The sequence below is a fragment of the Electrophorus electricus genome, chromosome 17 (genome assembly GCF_041902795.1).
Source record: "Electrophorus electricus isolate QZ-2024a chromosome 17, ASM4190279v1, whole genome shotgun sequence".
NCBI classification, from domain to species: Eukaryota; Metazoa; Chordata; class Actinopteri; order Gymnotiformes; family Gymnotidae; genus Electrophorus; species Electrophorus electricus.
In genome coordinates this window covers 21,296,943-21,317,500 of record NC_137513.1, presented here as the reverse complement: position 1 = coordinate 21,317,500, position 20,558 = coordinate 21,296,943, and the positions used below count along the sequence as shown (strand labels likewise).

General features: G+C 49.0%; 2 protein-coding genes across 2 annotated transcripts in view; both read left to right on the top strand.

The window, feature by feature from the left end:
- frem2b (FRAS1 related extracellular matrix 2b) overlaps positions 1-4,868 on the top strand; it is a 55,899-nt gene extending 51,031 nt beyond the window's left edge. Inside the window, exons 18-24 of the mRNA XM_035534500.2 lie at positions 345-449; positions 693-820; positions 1,242-1,376; positions 1,715-1,841; positions 2,032-2,219; positions 2,314-2,460; positions 2,568-4,868. Coding sequence (XP_035390393.1) covers positions 345-449; positions 693-820; positions 1,242-1,376; positions 1,715-1,841; positions 2,032-2,219; positions 2,314-2,460; positions 2,568-3,071 — 1,334 coding nt within the window. The 3' untranslated portion in view covers positions 3,072-4,868. The remainder of the gene's footprint in view (positions 1-344; positions 450-692; positions 821-1,241; positions 1,377-1,714; positions 1,842-2,031; positions 2,220-2,313; positions 2,461-2,567) is intronic.
- Positions 4,869-5,505: 637 nt separating this feature from the next.
- c4 (complement component 4) overlaps positions 5,506-20,558 on the top strand; it is a 16,407-nt gene continuing 1,354 nt past the window's right edge. Inside the window, exons 1-38 of the mRNA XM_027017944.3 lie at positions 5,506-5,701; positions 5,886-6,078; positions 6,172-6,343; positions 6,435-6,505; positions 6,620-6,705; positions 6,836-6,918; positions 7,279-7,366; positions 7,473-7,578; positions 7,986-8,112; positions 8,225-8,340; positions 8,617-8,787; positions 8,895-9,089; positions 9,206-9,394; positions 9,488-9,634; positions 9,866-9,995; positions 10,130-10,189; positions 10,363-10,569; positions 11,237-11,351; positions 11,476-11,546; positions 11,672-11,811; positions 12,258-12,461; positions 12,629-12,680; positions 12,763-12,846; positions 13,313-13,516; positions 13,599-13,674; positions 13,888-14,044; positions 14,174-14,278; positions 14,400-14,568; positions 14,769-14,956; positions 15,066-15,221; positions 15,429-15,488; positions 18,485-18,575; positions 18,739-18,916; positions 19,117-19,204; positions 19,312-19,386; positions 19,728-19,830; positions 19,924-20,013; positions 20,429-20,521. Of these exons, the coding sequence (XP_026873745.2) occupies positions 5,640-5,701; positions 5,886-6,078; positions 6,172-6,343; positions 6,435-6,505; positions 6,620-6,705; positions 6,836-6,918; positions 7,279-7,366; positions 7,473-7,578; positions 7,986-8,112; positions 8,225-8,340; positions 8,617-8,787; positions 8,895-9,089; positions 9,206-9,394; positions 9,488-9,634; positions 9,866-9,995; positions 10,130-10,189; positions 10,363-10,569; positions 11,237-11,351; positions 11,476-11,546; positions 11,672-11,811; positions 12,258-12,461; positions 12,629-12,680; positions 12,763-12,846; positions 13,313-13,516; positions 13,599-13,674; positions 13,888-14,044; positions 14,174-14,278; positions 14,400-14,568; positions 14,769-14,956; positions 15,066-15,221; positions 15,429-15,488; positions 18,485-18,575; positions 18,739-18,916; positions 19,117-19,204; positions 19,312-19,386; positions 19,728-19,830; positions 19,924-20,013; positions 20,429-20,521 (4,702 nt within the window). The 5' untranslated portion in view covers positions 5,506-5,639. The remainder of the gene's footprint in view (positions 5,702-5,885; positions 6,079-6,171; positions 6,344-6,434; positions 6,506-6,619; positions 6,706-6,835; positions 6,919-7,278; positions 7,367-7,472; positions 7,579-7,985; positions 8,113-8,224; positions 8,341-8,616; positions 8,788-8,894; positions 9,090-9,205; positions 9,395-9,487; positions 9,635-9,865; positions 9,996-10,129; positions 10,190-10,362; positions 10,570-11,236; positions 11,352-11,475; positions 11,547-11,671; positions 11,812-12,257; positions 12,462-12,628; positions 12,681-12,762; positions 12,847-13,312; positions 13,517-13,598; positions 13,675-13,887; positions 14,045-14,173; positions 14,279-14,399; positions 14,569-14,768; positions 14,957-15,065; positions 15,222-15,428; positions 15,489-18,484; positions 18,576-18,738; positions 18,917-19,116; positions 19,205-19,311; positions 19,387-19,727; positions 19,831-19,923; positions 20,014-20,428; positions 20,522-20,558) is intronic.

Here is a 20,558-nt window from a genome sequence, read left to right as displayed (position 1 = left end):
CGTGTGTCTGTGTGCGTGTGTCTGTGTGCGTGTGTGTATCTGTGTGTGTGTGTGTGTGTGTGTGTGTGTGTGTATCTGTGTGTGTGTGTGTGTGTGTGTGTGTGTGTATCTGTGTGTGTATCTGTGTGTGTGTGTGTGTGTGTGTGTGTGTGTGTGTGTGTGTGTGTGTGTAAAAGCAGCGCTGGACAGAGCGACTGGCACTGAACGCAAAAGGAAAGGGATACAGTGTTCTGTAGTGCCCTGTGATGCCGTCTGTTCTAGCGCTAGATGGTCAGCGAGGATGCTGTTGAATACCTTGTGTTTATGTCGTGTTGATGCTGTGTTGGTGTGAACGCTGTTTTCAGGTGCCCTCTATCCTACCAGCATGCGCATCAGTGAACAGGGACGTCTGGTGGTGAACTTCCGCACAGAAGCCCACTTCAGAGGTCTGTTTGTGACGTCCCACCTTGGTGAGTGCATAGCGGTGATGCTGGGTTGACATTTAGTCATTTGGCAGAAGTTTGCAGGATCAAATAGAGTGACTGTGAGAAAAGGCACATTCCAAAGAGCTCGTACAACTAGTACAAAACCGATAACGAACTGCCTCACCAGCGAATCGGTCCGATACTAGACTGGCTCAGCGTTCGTTATCATTTGCTATGAGCACCACTGACACACCTGGCTGCACACGTTCTCCTCTGCCCCCTCCCCAGCTTCACCCTTGACCTCCATGATCTTGTGTGCGGAGCACCCTGGACTGACCTTCAACCTCAGCCTGGTGAGGAGCGAGCCAACCTACAACCAGCCGATGCAGCAGTGGACGTTTGTCTCCGACTTCGCCGTAAGTGGTGCTGAACCTGCCAGCTTTGAGCTGTCAGTCATCTGCACAGCTACCATGTATGAGTAACTTATTCAGATTTCTAAACTGAAACAAGAAGTGGGTCAATAATGCCCAGTAGCGCATTAATCAGCGCAGTGATTTTGAGTGGAATATTGGGTAATCAGCTTAAATGCAGGACAGTGGTTAAGGGACTTGAGCAGTAATCGGAAGGTTGCCAGTTCAAGCCCCACCACTCCCAGGCTGCCACTGTTTGCTCCCTGAGCAAGATCCTTAACCCTCAGTTGCTCAAGTCATGTTCAGTCAGAATTATAAGTTGAATTATAAAAGCATCAGTTAAATGCTGTAAATGAAATGTGTTGATGTGTCATGTGCTGTCTGGGCCTTGGTGATGACGTCAGCCTGTTGTAACGTCCTCGTGCAGGTGAGAGACTACTCAGGTACCTACACGGTGAAGCTGGTGCCCTGCACCACGCCCCCGAGTCTGCAGTACACTCTGCCTCCCGTGTGCAGTCCCCGAGAGCTTGTGACCTTTGACCTGGACATCCGCTTCCAGCAGGTCTTTATACACACACAAACAGGGGCAGAGTGGTCACCAGAATGCTTCTGTGTTTGTTTGGGGTTTTTTTTGTTGTTTATTTGCTTATACTTCTTGTAGTTCTCAGTTTTACCCTACATGATAAATGTTTAAGAGCCAATTCAGGCATAACCGAGGATTTTCAAACTGTAGCTAATAACTTTCAGACAGCCCAAGCGGTTCGTATAAAGTTGCCAGGCATATACCTGTTTGATAGGCTCTCTGTTAGTCGGTTCAGGTTGAGGTGATGAGATCAGGGCCTTGAGAGAGTCCATACTTCCCACTTTTCAAGCAAACAATGTCCATGCCTTGACCTCCAGGTGAGCGACCCGGTCGCGGCCGAGTTTAGCTTGAACACGCAGATGTTTCTGTTGTCCAAGAGGACCCTGTGGCTGTCAGATGGTTCCATGGGCTTTGAACAAGAGACTGACACCGCCTTCTCTGAAGGTGAACGACAACAGATCCACTTACATCTCACTAAACGACGAACGCATGATTTTTTGAGTGTTCCCGAAATGCCTGCGTTACATTAATGAGGCAGCCACTTTGTGGGCAGTCCTTAAAAAAAAAAAAAAAACGACGAGGAAACGTTTAACTGTTTACCTCGGCCTGTAAGTTTGGTTTCTGCTCCTCCCAGGTGACACCATCTATAGCCGCGTCATGGTGGACCCCGTGCAGAACCTCGGCGACTCCTTCGTCTGCAACATCGAGAAGGTGTTCCTGTGCACGGGCGCGGATGGATACGTGCCAAAGTACAACCCCGACACTTTTGAGTATGGCTGCTTGGCCGATGCACCATCCTTGCTCTACCGGTTCAAGATCATCGTAAGCAACCCTCCACCCTCCCACGCTGTGCCTGTAGGATGTGTTAGTTTTGCTGATAACATCAGACGCCCACCACATCCGCTTTTGTGTACAGGACAAAGCGCAGCCCGAGACTCAGGCCAGGACGTTTGGTAGCATTAGTTTCAACGCTGTCCTGGCTGTGGACGACCCACAGGCACTGGCTTTGGTCAGGCAGCCCGGGTCAGACGGCTTTAGGCTGGACTCCGCGTCCCTGTTTCAGGTACGTCCGTGTTTTGCCTGACGGGCGCCGCACTCATGAGACACTGGAGCTATACTTAAGTGCTGTGCCAACATCTTCTGACGTTTGGTATTGCGCTGATGTTCTAGGTATCCACCGGGAGGGAGTGGTACATCCATGCCATCTACACCGTCCGCTCCAAAGCCAACGCCAACCGGGGAATTGGGAAAAGGAGCCTGGAGTACCACCAAGTGGCCGGTTACACGCCTCGGTACAGCTTACCACGGCCCAGGAGGTCCGTCACGGGTGCTCCGGCCCCGGCGGAGGAGATCGGCGGCGAGAATGAGCGTGGAACCAACATCCTGCACATAGCACTGAAGCGCGACAGTCGGCGCCGCCCCCGCCCCGACGACGGCATCCAGGCTGCGGTCGCGCCCACCGAGAGGGAGCGCACGGACGCCGGAGAGGACCACATGGTGACGGTCGCCGGGATCCTGGCGGCCCTTCTCCTCACGGTTCTCCTCCTCGCGCTCGCCGTGCTGGCGGCCCGGAGCAGGCGTGAGAGGAAGTCGGAGGTGCTTCCGAAAGGGTCTGGCAGCACGGAGCCCATGATGACACACGCCCTCGACACCCACGACAGCTCTGAGGTGTGATCTTCTCACTGAGACGTTTACTCCACCCATCGCAACCATTTTTGTTTTGCAAGTGCCTCTTATGTACTTTGACAAGCAAGAGACTGAGAAGAACTGAGAAGAATTACGCTGAGTAATGGCTGGTTCATGTCATCGTAACTGACACTGAGACGCCTTCCTCAGCTGTCTTAAGATGACGAGCAGTGTATTGCTTTGGGAAGACCAGGCCCAGATCTCACAGGGACTTTCACTTGGTCATTCCTGAAGCAAAGATCTCTGAAGCACAAGTATTATTTTACGATTCTGAGGAAGTCCATAGAAAGTGTTTACCTAAAGGAGGCACTTATTGTCTACTACTACATTGACAATATGTTATCATCTACAACATGCATCAAGTTTATTTAAATCCAAAGGTGCTAGAAGCTGCCTACCCAGGTGGATAGGAGCGTATCTGTACAAATGTGGGGTATTTTTCTTTCATTTAATGTGGTTCAAGGATCATTTAAGTTCAACGGTCGCATTATATATTTCAAATCACGTTGTACTGAAGTGTTACTGGTGTTAGCGGTGACTTCAGATTGTTTTTAAAAGCTTCTTTTGTGTTACGGTGGGTAGTTTCCCATTACACAGAACTACAGTTGCTCAGTGCAGTACTCATTTTTTTTTAAGTTTTGTTTTCTTATATTTTTACAAACCAGCGTGACCCCATTTTGGTCAGTATTTTTTGCATGACTGCTTGTATAATGTAAATTCATATAAAGCCTTGGGGGGGCGAGGGGGGGGAGTGTTCAAATGGATTTTAACCGATTTGTGTTTTCATATGTTCACTTCATTTTATCGATTTGTGTGTTTGTTTTGACTTCGTCCCGAACATCGCACGTTGGGCGTCATGGTGACAAATCTAGTTCCGCGCGAGTGTAGTGAGTTCATCATTAAGAATTGCTAGGAGACTGTGGTGAGGTTATCACTAGGACACCAAACACCCTGCTGGGTCTCAGAATGCTTCCTGGGTGTTAAACCCAGTCAGTTCTGAGGACCACTGCTACTGCAGCGTTTGTGCGCTTTCGGGTTCTCCACGGTTGCGTGTTGTTGTGTGGCGGTGTATTTGATCAGATGCTAAGTGTACGCAAGTATAAATTACCGGGGCGACAAGCTACAGAAACGCAGCTGCAGTGATGCGTTTTATTCAAGATTGGCTTACCTGGACAACGTACGGATAACCCACACGCTTATTTGTATGAGTTTGCACTCATATGAGAATAGCTATGACTATTTATTTATTGCTTAATCATCCGTCTAGTGGGCACTGTGTACAGAAGGACCACGGTCAGCCACAGTTATTCAGATACATAAAGTAGGTGTAGTTGTGCACTTGTGTTCACCGGTTACATTAGTTAGGCCATGATTAAATGTGACGTGACCTTCTGACCTCGTCTGAAACAGGTTCAAGTGGTCACATGTTTAAAGACGTGCTATGCAATTCACAGTCGGATTCTGCTTGTGCATTGTAGGTTTTTTTATAGGGTTCGTGTTTTTCACCGTTTCACGTTCTTGTGAACATGGGATTTTTTTTTGGAATTCAGTTTACACGTGCGTAATCGAGTTACTCCTGCTTATGTACATACGTGATTGCATAGAAATATCGATGTTTTCTTGGGGAATGGTCAGCGTTGACTACTATATTCATAATCACAAACCATAGGTGTTTTCTGTTTTAAAGAAAGGTGTCTTTGTAACTTGACTGCTGTTTATGAAATGCAGATGAATTAACAAACATTACCTGGTGTGCATTGTGCTTTTCTAGTAAAGGGATTTTGAGCAGAACACACGCCTACTCCTGTTTGCCTTCATTTCTAACAGGGTTGGGGTTAGATACGCAGATACACAGATGTTCAGATTCCAGACGTATATGGTGCACTGGACTAAGGCCATGTCACTTTGGAATAACATATGAGGGTGACACATATGCAGCAGCTCCTGGAACAGGCCAGTAGATCATTCCTCACAGGATCCCGGAGATGTCCAGGGAAAACTGCTGAAGGGATGTGGGGTGTGAGGGAAATGGAGAGACTAGGCCCGAGTGGCCGTCTCCGTGGTGATCCGCTGCGTGTGACCCACATTGCCTGGGCTGTGGAGGCATGCGCTCCAGCGGGTCCACCGCGGGCCCGAACACACGAGCCTGACGCAGAGAGAAAGGCCAGATAAACTCTGTATCGGTCAAGAAAAGGCAGGGCTAGTAGTTGCCTGCACCATTTGCCCTTATAACTGCTTTTGTTAGTGGAAAACCAGTCCGTGCTAAGCAGTGAAGGGGTTCTGTTCCACATTGCATGCTTGTTGAATGCCTGCAGCTAATACCACCCTCCAGAGTCCGGCCCAAAACAAAGGCAGGTTCTGGGAAGTCATGTGACTTCTCCTGCATAAACACTTTGCCAATCTTTTGCGCAATTTTGTAAAATTCGTGTGCCTCAAAGGTGAAAGTCCACTGGAGCAGTGGAGAGACTTCACTGAAGACCTTTCTCTCAGTAATGATGGAGTAAAAAAAAAGAAGAAAAAAGCTAGAACAGCCTGAACAGGAATCAAAAGGACAAAATGATCTCTCTCCTGTTTGTTGGAGCTTTTCTCTGGTTTGCAGTAGCAGCACAGAAACCAGTGTGAGTACTCATACATATGAGCTTGTCACTAAATCCTTCTCTGTATTATAGAGAATGGGATATGATGTGTGCATTTTCATTAATCAGTGCACGTGTGTGTGTGTGTGTGTTTTCGTGTGCGTGTGTGTTTTCGTGTGTGTGTGTGTTTTCATGTGTGTGTGTGTGTGTGTTTTATGTGCTCCAGTTGTCTCATTACTGCTCCGTATGTCGTTCACTTGGGAGTGGATGAGACGGTGAGCGTGCAACTGCACGGAGCATCCAAAACCGTCCATGTACTTCTGTACTTCCAAATGCAATTGAACCGCGAGGTGGTGTCGGACAAGCAAATCGTGACTCTATACGACGCCAATCACTATCAAGCCATCGTGAACCTCAAGGCAAGCACAAGGGTCTCCCTACTCCAAAACGATCCCCCGTGAAAGTGCATATGTCTCATGTCCGTCCCCAAACGCTGCTTTGCGCTCCTTCAGGTCGACCCGCTCAAGTACCATGGTCAAGACCAGCAGCAATCGTACGTCCAGCTTGTTGCAGAAAGTGAGCAGTTGTTTGAAAGTAAAAGGGTGGAAAACATCTTGTTGTCAACCAGAAGAGGGCACATATTCATCCAGACAGACAAGCCTATCTATAATCCAGGAGAGAAAGGTGAGCCAAGAGGTGTGTTGTAGTGGGATAAAACTAATTTGTGCAGCCATAACATTTATTCATCAGACATTTTTTTTTTTTCTATTTACAGTACAGTATAGAATCTTCACTTTAGACAACTACATGCTTCCCATAGATGATATAATCGTCGTTAAAATATATGTAAGTATCATTGAATGTGGATAAATGACCAGGATGCATAATACCTAATGATTTATGTTTTAGAGATTATGGATAAAATAAAGTAATCTGAATAAATGAATAATTTCTCACTAGAACTGCAAGGGCCTTCTGGTTTATAGTCATGTGATAAAATCCAAACACATTCTGGACCGGAGTATCACTATTCCGGATGTGGAGTTGTGAGTTGATTTATTGACTCGGGATTCTGATATTAGACAGGCTACATATATATTCTTCTTGAACATGTCATGAACTAGTTGCTGAGTGTCGGGTGCTGAAAATTCTACTGCCCGATTCACTTTTTTTCAGAGCTGGTCACTGGAACATCACCGCCTCCTACAAGAACTACAAAAAATCCATCAGCTCGGTGGAATTCGAAGTCCGGGAATACGGTTTGTGTTGGGAGCGTGGCACGTTGTTGGGTCAGAGGTTTGAGTTGGTCATATGAGGCTGAAGTACACTCTCATCAAACGGTTTTGTAACACGGCCGGGAACCGGGGCTTCATGACAGCACCTGCAGTTTCACTTTTAAATGTTTCTCACAGCACAACAGCCATCGTTTAGCTCGTGGTATAATTGCGGGAGCATGAAACTTGGGCATCACCATCAGTGACGAAGAAAACAAACATTTCTAAATTGGTAAAAAGGGAAAAAAAAAGATGTTTAGTGCATCTGGGAAAATGAAATTGATTCATCAAAGCTGTTACCATGCGAATCATATGCATCAATAATTTTTCTGTCTTTATCTTCAGTTCTACCCTCGTTTGAGGTGAATATCAAGGCATTTGAACCCTACCACACCCTGAGCAATGATATTTTTCAGTTCAACATCTCTGCCAGGTGCAGTCGATTGTATTTAGCTGCATGTTTGATTATTATTCATGCGAATAATCACCAGCTAGTAACTACAGCTTGTATTCATGGTGCGGATGTTTGGCGTCTGCAGGTACACCTATGGTAAGGGGGTCAGTGGTGTGGCATACGTACGGTTCGGCCTCGTGGATGGCATCGGAGAGAGGACTTTGTTACCTGGCACTGAGAAACAGGCTGCAGTAAGTAAGATGCGAGATGTGTCAGTATGTGAGATGAAAATGCTTTTCTGATGGTATTGGTAATTCTTCTGTAAAGTGTCGTTGCTACAGAGTTCTCTGCCTTTAACTATGTGAAAGTACATTAGCCCGTTCAGATTTGTAAACAGCCGCTGTGATATTATTTAGCAAATTTCTTATCTGTGTCATGTAGAATGATCCAATACATAAAGGGAACTCACTAACTCGAGGTGGTGTTCCACCAAAGAAGTTTTTTGTTTTTTTACAAACCAACAGCGCTATAAAAAATATTATTACAATAGCTGTATAAAGAATAATAAAAACAGAATTTAAAGGTAGTAAAAAGGTTTATTAAGATGGTATTATTGGTTTTCATAGTTAGAATATCCTCTACTATATCTTTCGTTTAGGTTGAGGATGGCGATGTTCGCATTTTTGTGCTCACTTCAGAGCTGGAGAGTGCAGCAGCTAATCAGAACATATCACACATCGAAGGCCTCTACCTGTACATAGCTGCCACAGTCCTCGAAAAAGCAAGTGAGTCTCATCCGGCGAGCCATGACTTCCCTCGGTGAGCGGCAGGCCGGATCTGGGCATCGTTGTCGGACAGCGACTTCAGCTATCCTGTCCTGCGCTTGTACCCCTGCAGGTGGAGATCTGGAGGAAGCTGAGAGCTCCTCCGTCAAGATCGTCACCTCTCCATACGTCATCGATTTGTCCAAGACGAAGAAATATTTCTCTCCGGGAGGCATGTTCTCCGTTCGGGTATGACAGAACAACGACGGCCCTGCCCGCCTCAGAATAAGATTGATTGATGTCCTGTTCTTTTCGTGCTCCACTGGCAATATTGTACAGTGTCAAACTTGGACACACACAGGCTTTCTTTCTCTTTCTTCTTCTGAACCCTGATGAGTGCTACCCAAACGAATGACGTGCATGAGGAGCGTCTGTGAGGTGGTATTTAGTGCTTATGTTGAAAACCACTGTGAAGGTATCACCATTTGATCTTCTGCATCTAGCTTCACTTGTGCCATCCCGCAGGGCACTACCACCTACCCAGACGGCTCGCGCGTCCCGCACATGAAAATCAAGGCCGTCATCACCATAAATCCAAATCTGGAAACTCTGACTGCAGAGAGCACTGGGGACAACATGGGCGAGATAGCCGTCAGCTTTAAAGTGCCCAGGCTGGCTACAACTATGTTCATAATGGTATCTTCCCCTTAAAAGTAATTTTGTCATTTTGTTTTTAACACCTGGTCTCCGACACTGTGCAGTTCACTGAAGTGAGCTTTTTTTCTCTCTCAATCTGCCGGCAGGTGAGTGCAGAGGGACGCCCCGGGGAAGTCATGATTAGCGATGCAAAGATGGAGGTCTTGGCTGTTGAGGCCGCGGGGGAGAGCTACCTGAGTGTGGAGGTGCCAGCTCAGGTCTTGCAGCCGGGACAAAACCTGCAGGTCACCTTCAGAGACGTCACGCCGCCCACTGCAAGGCCCTCACACATCTACTACCTGGTAACGGCGTATCCCGTTTATGGAATTAGTCACATATGTCAAGGTTGCGTAGGTATTTTGCATATATATTTCGATGTTTTAAGTTCTAACACGGCCTTGCTTCCGTCTCACCGCAGGTCGTCAGCAAGGGGCGAGTGCTGAGGGTAGACGCGGTGCCGCGAACGGATCTGACCTCCGTGCGCCTGGACTTCTCTGCGGACATGGCTCCCTCCTTCCGTCTCGTCGCCTACTACTACACGGAGCGCGGCGATGAAATAGTGGCGGACTCCGTGTGGGTGGACGTGAAGGACGTGTGCGAAGGAAAGGTGGCGTGACCCCGGTCACCACAATCCATCACCGCCCCGCCGCGAGCCAATGTTTTTTCCCCGCTCGTTTTCATGTCCATTTTTGACCTCCAGGTAGAGATAGCTCCGTTTGCCGACATGAAACCTGCACAGCATTTTGAGGTGTCGGTCCGCACCGATTGGGACAGCACGGTGGCTCTTTCGGCGGTGGACTCGGCTGTGTACATCCTCAACAAGAAAAACAAACTGAGTCCACAGAAGGTGAAGGTTTAATAACAAATTTGCCACTTTCTGCCCCACGTTGTCTTACCTTAACAATGATCCCACTTTAAGAGAATCTTTATTTATGTGATTTTTATATTTTATAATACTGTTTCCACTATTAACTTTGCAAAGTCCATGCAAAGTGTATTTCACTTTTACTGCCATTTTCTTTAGTCTGAATTTTCCACAAACAAAATTCACTAACATCAAATGGACCTCCCCCCACAGATGTTTGACTACATGAACTCCTATGACCTGGGCTGCTCCATGGGCGGTGGGAAAAACTCTGGCTCGGTTCTGCAAGGCGTCGGACTCACCTTCATCTGCAGCTGTAGAACACGACCAAGCGTGATTGCATGTACCGTCTCACAAGTTTAATCCCTTCACTAGACTGGAGTGGGCAAAATGGACCTCATGTCATTGAAATGCAGTGTGTGGTGACGATAAGAGCGGCCAGTGCGATCAAGTCGTTTTCTCCTTCTTCCTGATTAGATCACGTGTGTAATAAAGAACCACGCCGGCAAAAGAGGGACCTTCAGTACAACAAAATCGGTAAGTTGCCAGACAGCTTCTGGCTCAGCTCTTTTAGAATACGTATATCATTAGGTTAATATAGCAGAGTTTTGACTGTATTCATAAGCTACTTATGAAAAAATTAGATTTATTGTATGTTATTTATTTATTAATAATAAAAAAACAACAACATGAATGTGAAATATGTTCAGCCAACAGATTCAATCACAAAGACAGGAAGTGCTGTAATGATGGCAAGAAATTGGGTCTGATGCCGGCGAAGTCATGTGACGAGAGGCTGAGACAGACGGCGCACCAGACTGAGAGCTGCCGCCGCGCCTTCAAAGCGTGCTGCGAGGCCGCTGCCAAGTACAGGAAGAACACCAGCCGGCAGGCACGGATACGGCACCTCGGAAGAAGTGAGCAACAGTAGCAACCTTGTTGGCGGGAAGTCCGCGCCATTATTGGACGAAGGGAGAACAGTGTTTGTCTCGTGTGTTTTGTCTCTGTGTCTTTACCTGGACTAGTTTACCTGGTTATACAGTATAGACACAGTGCAGAGTGATGGAACCAAATTTTTATTTATATATATATATATATATATATATATATATATATATATATATATATATATATATATTTCATATATATATATAAAATAATTTGTATAATATATATATATATATATATATATATATATCTTGAAGATCTCTTAAACATTGATTTGAGCATGTTAAAAATAACTTTACATTGTGGTAATTACGTACTTAAAATTCAGTTACCAAAGGATCAGCGCAAATGCTAGATACAGCAGCTAAAAGAGGATGTGTTTGAACACTTAGTCGTCATTCTCTTTTAGTTCAGACTGCATGTAAAATACAAGATATGGAAATGAAGAACGTGAATATCCATTCTGATCAGGCTCGTGTCTGGGAAAAGTTTAAGCCAAGCGTCGGGTCTATCCTGATTGCCGTCGACGGTGCAGTCCCGTAGTCTGCTCAGGACGTGGCCTCTGTTTATGGGGAATTACTGAAGCTGGGATACAAAGGAACCGACTGGGTTTTTTTTCTCGCTTCGTCTGCACAGCCTCCGACTCTTACATCGAGGACTTGATTGACGAGGTTGGCCTCCACCTCCGGAGCTATTTCCCCCAGTCTTGGATGTGGGTTGTCATGCAGCCACACGCCTCCGGCGACATCAGGTAGCTTTTGATGACGCACGCCTTGTATAGTTATGTCGACTAGTCCTCTAGGGATATGAGCTACTACTATGGGAAATATCAGGCACACATTAGGTCAAATGTAACTGTTCTGCAATAATTCCAGGTATGCCACAGTTACTCCAGACTCTATAACAACATGGGAAGTCCAAGCTGTGAGTGTTTCACCGTCAAAAGGTACAGTGCATTCCTGAAGCTCCCGCCGTTACATGTCTAATGGCCAATTCTATTCCAGCCATTAGTTAATGTTAATTAGCTGTTCATTCAATTTTAATACTAGTTTCTGCACTGTGTCCTTTTAGGATTTTGTGTGGCTGATCCACAACCGCTGAGAGTTTTCCAAGACTTTTTTGTGTCTGTTAAACTGCCTTACTCGGTGAAGAGGAACGAGCAACTTGAGCTGAAAGCAGTCGTGTACAACTACAAACAAAACAGCTTGAAGGTAAGGCTCAGAGTGACCCATGACCCCTTATGCCCATATCCTGAGCAGTATATGATTCAATCTGCCTTTTTAAGCCTGTCTCAGTGATTCACGCATGAGAACTGTGAGTTGTATACGACCGAGTCCCCGCAGAGAGTCTGAGCGCCGAGTCCCCGCAGAGAGTCTGAGGGCCGAGTCCCCGCAGAGAGTCTGAGGGCCGAGTCCCCGCAGAGAGTCTGAGGGCCGAGTCCCCGCAGAGAGTCTGAGGGCCGAGTCCCCGCAGAGAGTCTGAGGGCCGAGTCCCCGCAGAGAGTCTGAGCGCCGAGTCCCCGCAGAGAGTCTGAGCGCCGAGTCCCCGCAGAGAGTCTGAGGGCCGAGTCCCCGCAGAGAGTCTGAGCGCCGAGTCCCCGCAGAGAGTCTGAGCACCGCACCATTTTTGCCACCCGCTTCCTGCCCTTTCCCCACAGGTCACTGTGAAGTTGGAGAAGGTGGAGGGTCTCTGCACCGCGGGCGGGGGTGACGTGAGGGAGAACATCTTGGTGGCGGGCCAGTCTGCTACAGCCGTCTATTTCACTGTGGTGCCGCTCGTCGTCGGCAGCCTTCCCATCAACGTGCTGGCGTACACGTCGGCCTTCACCAGCGATGGCGTGCAGAAACAGCTCCGAGTCGTGGTAGAAAAGCTGTAACCAAAAAGATTAACTTGATAAACTGAAAAAGGCGTGTTTGAGGCAGTTAAATCTGACTGAGGGCGACGAATCAGCTATAAAGACTACAAAAATATTTAACTTCAGGGCACTCCTATTCATCCGTTGCTATTAACTCTGCTTTTGACATACAGGGGGAGGGGGAACTGGTCTCCATCCAGATGGAATATAACATCAATGCAAAGAGTAATCTCTACTTCACCAAAACATCATGTTAAAAGCAAATGGCCTTTACAGGTCATGTTAGTAAACAGCTCTTCTTGTACAGGTGACAAAAAAATGGAACTTCACCTTCTCGATCCAGAGGATAAGGTGCCAGGGCAGGATTCTGCCACCTATATGAGCTTTAAAGGTGAGCGGATCGATTAGAAAAATGCAGAGCATGTCAGAGAATAGCTGCACAGTACCACACATTCCTACAAGAACATCTGTGGTTGAAAGGAGAAAGTGGAGAACTGTAGATGCTGAAGCACTTAAGCATTTAAGCCTTAAAGTGAAATTAAAGTTTTGCTTGATTTGTGCCAAACTCCAAGACTACAGTGTCACCAAACTTCAACCATTATGTAGTTGCATCTATATGCAGCAACATTCATTCATGGATGTCATAGTTAGTTCCTATGGTTCCTCATAGTTCCTATGGTTCCTGATAGTTAGGTTCTATGTTTCCTCATAGTATGGTTCTATGGTTCCTCATTGTTAGGTGCTATGGATCCACAGTTAGTTCATATGGTTCCTCATTGTTTGGTTTATGGATCCTCATAGTTAGTTCCTCTGGTTCCTCATAGTCATTACCTTTTGTTCCTTATCTTCTCCTCCAGGGGGCGTGATGGGGGAATCAGTAGATAATTGTCTGAACCTGAAGGGTGTGGAACAGCTCATCCAGCTGCCCACAGGCTGTGCCGAGCAGACCATGGTGAAGCTGTCTCCTGCCATCCACGCCATCCGGTACCTGGATGCCACCAACCAGTGGCTTTACCTCAATGCTGAACGCAGGGAGGAGGCCCAAACCATGATCCAGTCTGGTGGGTGTCGAAAACTAGCGTCTGTTAGTCCTGACCAGGCACTCTTAATGCCATCATAAGTGAAGCCCCATGTATCCGTCAGGTTACAACCGAATCCTCACGTACAAGAAGGACGATGGATCCTATGGGGCTTTCCTGAAAACACCCAGCAGCATTTGGTGAGATTTTTTTTGCCTTAATTTAATTATTGGAACGTACCAGAGCAATGATTAGTCACAATCCTTCGCGATAAGCAACTTTAAAGGATAAATTGCCTCTGACCTTATAAGTCCAAGTCCAGGATTATGCTTCTTTAAGATCAGTGGACTTAGTCCAGGTCCAGAAAATTGGCCCCAAGTGTAAAAGCCTAAGGCTGCTAGTTGTCTCCCCAGGTTAACTGCCTTCATTGCTAAGGAGCTCACAGGATCAAGGGCCATAATCGAAGTACAAGATTTGTACATTCAAGAAGCCATGAGCTACCTGATGTCCAAACAGAAAGCCACAGGGTCGTGGGATGACCCAAACCCGCTCTATGACAAACAAATGAAGGCAAGACGTCCTTCTGAGGAGATCCAGTGGGCACAGTGCATATATTTATGTGTTTGCTTTATCGCAAATCAATGCAGAATTATATTCCATACAGTGGGACTAACAGGTTTCTAAACTTTCTAAGATCAGGGTGGAGTTGGACAGACAGACGATGTTATACCCCTGACTGCGTTCATCCTTATATCAATGATACACGCTAAGCAAATATATGAGCTGGGAACAGGCACGGAACTGGTAAGACATGAAAACACTAGCCTTACAATGTATTGCTGACATCCTTCTGAAAAGATTAAGATGTTTAAATCTTGTTTACATTTTCTTAAAAATGTCCATGTTTTCTGTCTCTCTTCATCAGATCGTAGCCATGAGCAAAGCAGAGTCATATCTGGTAGAGCGTTTAGACATGATCGAGAGCCCTTACGCTATGGCCATTACAGCCTATGCACTGTCTCTGAAGAACCCCCAGAGCCAGGAGGCCCAGCGAGCTCACAGGAAGCTGATGCAAATGGCCACCTGCGACAAAGGTTACGGCTGAGATCACTATGACATCAGTATGCTGTGTTACAGCGAATGGCGTTACCTCTCTCTGATTTTTTCTATTATGTCAACCCAGAGTCATTTCACTGCAATTGTCTTTGATCTTTAGACATTACACACTGCACTGTTCTGTGGCCAGATCTTGTTAACACGTGTATCAGTATTAATGAACTGTTCCCTCCCCCAGATCGGTGTTTCTGGGAGGCAAGAGGGAAGAAGGCGGCCCTGGACGGGAGGGCCGACGCCCTTAGCGTGGAGGCCACTGCCTACGGCCTGCTCCATGCCGTCAGCATGCAGGACAAGGTCCAGGCGCTGCGCATTGCCACCTGGCTGACTCAACAGCGCAAGTACGGCGGAGGCTTCCGCTCCACACAGGTACCCTGCAGTTCCCTAGCGGGTGCCCTCACGCACCCAGTGCAGATCCCTGGAGACAGCTAAGCCTTTTCAGTTAAGCCTTTTCTCTGCGGTGTTCTCTGCGCCTCAGGACACGGTCATAGCTCTCGAGGCTCTGAGCAAGTTCAGCATTCACAACAATGATGTGGAAGATCTAGACTTGAAAGTGGAGATGTGTGTGAACAACGGGCGCGCGCAGAACCTGCATCTGACCAGGAAAAACGCACTGACCCGAGAAGTCGTCCAAGTGAGAAACGCCCAGACTATTGAAAACATTACACTGGATTGTCAAGCAGAATCTTCACTTGCAAAATAAGTTCATTTATACAACCTGAAATACAAACATGAAATAAATAAATACAGAAACACATACATACACACACACACATTAAATAAACACACACGGCTTATTCTTCAGTGACAGTGCCTAATCTGCGTTTATGAACATGTGTAGGTCAAAGAAGTAGGAAAAGTAGCCATAAATGTAAAGGGACGAGGAAAAGGAACATTAACGGTGAGTGTCCCCTCTACTGCCCCTCACCTACCCCTCACCACCCTTCTACTGCCCCTCACCTACCCCTCTACTGCCCCTCACCTACCCCTCTACTGCCCCTCACCTACCCTTCTACTGCCCCTCACCTACCCCTCTACTGCCCTTCTACTGCCCCTCACCTACCCCTCTACTGCCCCTCACCTACCCTTCTACTGCCCCTCACCTACCCCTCTACTGCCCTTCTACTGCCCCTCACCTACCCCTCTACTGCCCCTCACCTACCCTTCTACTGCCCAACGCTACCCCTCTACTGCCCCTCACCTACCCTTCTACTGCCCCTCACCTACCCCTCTACTGCCCCTCACCTACCCTTCTACTGCCCCTCACCTACCCTTCTACTGCCCCTCACCTACCCTTCTACTGCCCCTCACCTACCCTCCCTTCTACTGCCCCTCACCTACCCCTCACCTACCCTTCTACTGCCCCTCACCTACCCTTCTACTGCCCTTCTACTGCCCCTCTTTTACCTTTTTACTGCCCCTTACCTACCTTTCTACTGCCCCTCACCTACCCCTCTACTACCCTTCTACTGCCCCTCACCTACCCCTCTACTACCCTTCTACGGCCCCTCACCTACCCCTCACCTATCCCTCTGTCCCTCACCTACCCTTCTACTGCCCCTCACCTACCCCTCTACTACCCTTCTACTGCCCCTCACCTACCCCTCTACTACCCTTCTACTGCCCCTCACCTACCCCTCACCTATCCCTCTGTCCCTCACCTACCCTTCTACTGCCCCTCACCTACCCTCCCTTCTACTGCCCCTCACCTACCCCTCACCTATCCTTCTAATGCCCCTCACCTACCCTTCTACTGCCCCTCCGCTACCCTTCTACTGCCCCTCCGCTACCCCTCTACTGTCCCTCACCTACCCCTCTACTGTCCCTCACCTACCCCTCTACTGCCCCTCCTTTACCTTTTTACTGCCCCTCACCTATCCCTCTACTACCCTTCTACTGCCCCTCACCTACCCCTCTACTGCCCTTCTACTGCCCCTCACCTACCCCTCTACTGCCCCTCACCTACCCTTCTACTGCCCCTCCGCTACCCCTCTACTGTCCCTCACCTACCCCTCTACTGCCCCTCACCTACCCTTCTACTGCCCCTCACCTACCCTCCCTTCTACTGCCCCTCACCTACCCCTCACCTACCCTTCTACTGCCCCTCACCTACCCTTCTACTGCCCCCTTCTACCCCTCTACTGCCCCTCTACTACCCCTCTACTGCCCCTCACCTACCTCTACTGCCCCTCACCTACCCTTCTACTGCCCCTCACCTACCCCTCTACCCCTCTACTGTCCCTCACCTACCCCTCTACTGCCCCTCACCTACCCCTCTACTGCCCCTCACCTACCCTTCTACTCCCCCTCACCTACCCCTCTACTGCCCTTCTACTGCTCCTCACCTACCCCTCTACTGCCCCTCACCTACCCTTCTACTGCCCCTCCGCTACCCCTCTACTGTCCCTCACCTACCCCTCTACTGCCCCTCACCTACCCCTCTACCCCTCTACTGCCCCTCACCTACCCTTCTACTGCCCCTCACCTACCCCTCTACCGCCCCTCACCTACCCTTCTACTGCCCCTCACCTACCCTTCTACTGCCCCTCACCTACCCTCCCTTCTACTGCCCCTCACCTACCCCTCTACTGCCCCTCACCTACCCCTCTACTGCCCCTCACCTACCCTTCTACTGCCCCTCCGCTACCCCTCTACTGTCCCTCACCTACCCCTCTACTGCCCCTCACCTACCCCTCTACTGCCCCTCACCTACCCTTCTACTGCCCCTCACCTACCCCTCTACCGCCCCTCACCTACCCTTCTACTGCCCCTCACCTACCCTTCTACTGCCCCTCACCTACCCTCCCTTCTACTGCCCCTCACCTACCCTTCTACTGCCCCTCACCTACCCTTCTACTGCCCCTCACCTACCCCTCTACTGCCCCTCACCTACCCCTCTACTGCCCCTCACCTACCCTTCTACTGCCCCTCACCTACCCTTCTACTGCCCCTCATCTACCCCTCTACTGCCCCTCACCTACCCTTCTACTGCCCCTCACCTACCCCTCTACTGCCCTTCTACTGCCCCTCACCTACCCCTCTACTGCCCTTCTACTGCCCCTCACCTACCCCTCTACTGCCCCTCACCTACCCCTCTACTGTCCCTCACCTACCCCTCTACTGCCCCTCACCTACCCTTCTACTGCCCCTCACCTACCCTCCCTTCTACTGCCCCTCACCTACCCCTCACCTACCCTTCTACTGCCCCTCACCTACCCTTCTACTGCCCCTCACCTACCCCTCTACTGCCCCTCTTCCCTTCTACTGCCCCTCACCTACCCCTCTACCCTTCTACTGCCCCTCACCTACCCCTCTACCCTTCTACTGCCCCTCACCTACCCCTGTACTGCCCTTCTACTGCCTCTCACCTACCCTTCTACTACCCCTCACCTACCCTTCTACTGCCCCTCACCTACCCTTCTACTGCCTCACCTACCCCTCTACTACCCTTCTACTGCCCCTCACCTACCCCTGTACTGCCCTTCTACTGCCTCTCACCTACCCTTCTACTGCCCCTCACCTACCCTTCTACTGCCTCACCTACCCCTCTACTACCCTTCTACTGCCCCTCACCTACCCCTGTACTGCCCTTCTACTGCCTCTCACCTACCCTTCTACTACCCCTCACCTACCCTTCTACTGCCCCTCACCTACCCTTCTACTGCCCCTCACCTACCCCTCTACTACCCTTCTACTGCCCCTCACCTACCCCTGTACTGCCCTTCTACTGCCCCTCACCTACCCTTTTACTGCTCCTCACCTACCCCTCAACTACCCCTCTACTGCCCCTCACCTACCCCTCTGCTACCCTTCTACTGCCCCTTACCTACCCCTCTACTACCCTTTTTCATATTCATTCTGGAGCCCTCCTCACCTGCAGCTCTGTGCTTTCCCCAGATCGTGCAGGTATACAGGTCTCTGAAAAAGGACCAATCGCACTGTGACCACTTCCACATCAGTGTCCAGGTGGATGGAGAGCTCGTCCTCAGTAAGCACCTACGCCTTTTGGGACTTCTCAAAGCTGCTCCGCCGGTCTCTCTGAACCTTTAGCGTACTTGGCATGACTACTCAACTTTTCCTTTAAGACTGTGCGAGCACTTGTTGCTTCAGTCAGTTAGCGGCGCCAAGATTGAATCGGAGTTCTCCTGCAGAACATCAAGAGGAACAGGAGCAGTACGATGACTACTATCACTACGAGGCCGAAGATGAGGTGTTCAGAGAGGAGCCCATGAGCAGAGCAGACTGGTTTGACCTGCGCTCGCGCAGAAGGAGGCACGCGCCACAGGAGCCCAGAAAGGAGAGCGTGCTCGTTTATACCGTGTGTTTGCGGTAAGTTTATGGGGAGTCTTTTTGGAGGACATTCACGCGAATGAACATGAGAAGGCACATTTCTCTTCAGAACACTTGAAACATGCTTGCAGGGGGTGTCTACTGTGGGTTGCAGATATGCTCACGCGCTAGCATCGCAGAGTATTCATGCATGCTTCAACTTTTTGCATTTTAAACTTCCTCATACATTTCTGTTTTAGGCTGAACAAAGGAAATTCCAGCAGTATGGTGGTAGTGGACATCTCGCTCCTAAGTGGGCTCTCACCAAATATCCAAGACCTGGAAGACGTATGCTAGTCATATGAATTTTTCCTCAGTATTGAACATATGTTGTGCAGGCTTTTAAAATTGATTTAAATTGAAATTTTTCATTAAAACTTCTATCTTCTCTGCAGAACGTGAAGGGAACAGAGAAATACATCGACCATTATGATGTCCACCACAACAAAGTATTCCTTTACTTCAATCAGGTAATGTGGCCATTGCTACCCCCTCCCCCCTTCTGCTTTATTCCTCACATTATACATTTTGTCTTGTTGAAGCACCCGTATAATATTGTACAGGATGTACACACAAAGCCAAACCGTGCTGTGGGTGTAAGCTCAGATCAGTGCTCCAAGTCGAGGAGTGCAGAAAAAGTTGAATCAGGACTCTGGGCGGTGGGTTCGGTAGATGACGAGGAGCAGTTTACACCTTCGCCAGGCCGAACGAACGATTCCCCACGCTAAGTTTCCCTTATTGTTGCCTGGGACTCGAGGCCGATCTGCCACTACGAGCCTTTATGGTTCTCGCGTGTGGTTCTACCCGCCAGATCACCGAGACAGAGGAGTGCGTGCGGTTCCGTGCGGATCAGCTCGTTCCTGTCGGTCTTGTCCAGCCTGCCGCTGCGGTCCTCTACGACTATTACAGCCCAGGTCAGGGCTGCACACATCACTTTAGCTCCATCTGATAATGGCAGGCATAAGGGAAAGCGAACGCTCGCTCACAGCATTGGGGGTTTGTTGCAGAGAGGAGGTGTGGTATCTTCTACACTGCCCCCAAGAGCAGCACCATGCTGAACAAACTGTGCAAGGCGGACGTGTGCACATGTGCAGAGGGTGAGTAAAAGACCGTATCCCTGCGGTTTGAACATACCAGGGTCCATAGGCAGTGCTACGCTGGAGAACAGTTTGCACGCAGGTGCTGGCTGGAAAATAAAAACAAGTGCCAAAACACATTGGTATCCCACGCTTGGCACGACCCTGAACTGCTCACGTTGGCGTGACCACGTCAGTCTGGGTCCCAGCTGCTGTAGCCGCGCGTACGGGGGTCATTTCCTCATTTACCTGACACTTTTATGCAAAGCGACTTACAAGACTGAATACAACCTGAACAACTGAGGGTTAAGGGTCATGCTCAGGGGCCCAACAGTGGCACCTTGGCAGTGGTGGGGCTTGAACCAGCAACCTTCTGATTACAAGTGTGTGACTTAAGCACAGAGCTACCACTGCTCCCTCCGTGTGCTCACTGCAGGTGGCTGCGCACGGTCCAGAGTCACCTTCAGCAAGAGCATTGAGGCGGTCACCCGTAAGAGATACGCCTGCTACTCTCCTAGCGTTGATTACAGTACGTATGTTTCATGTTCAAAATAACCCACCAGCCT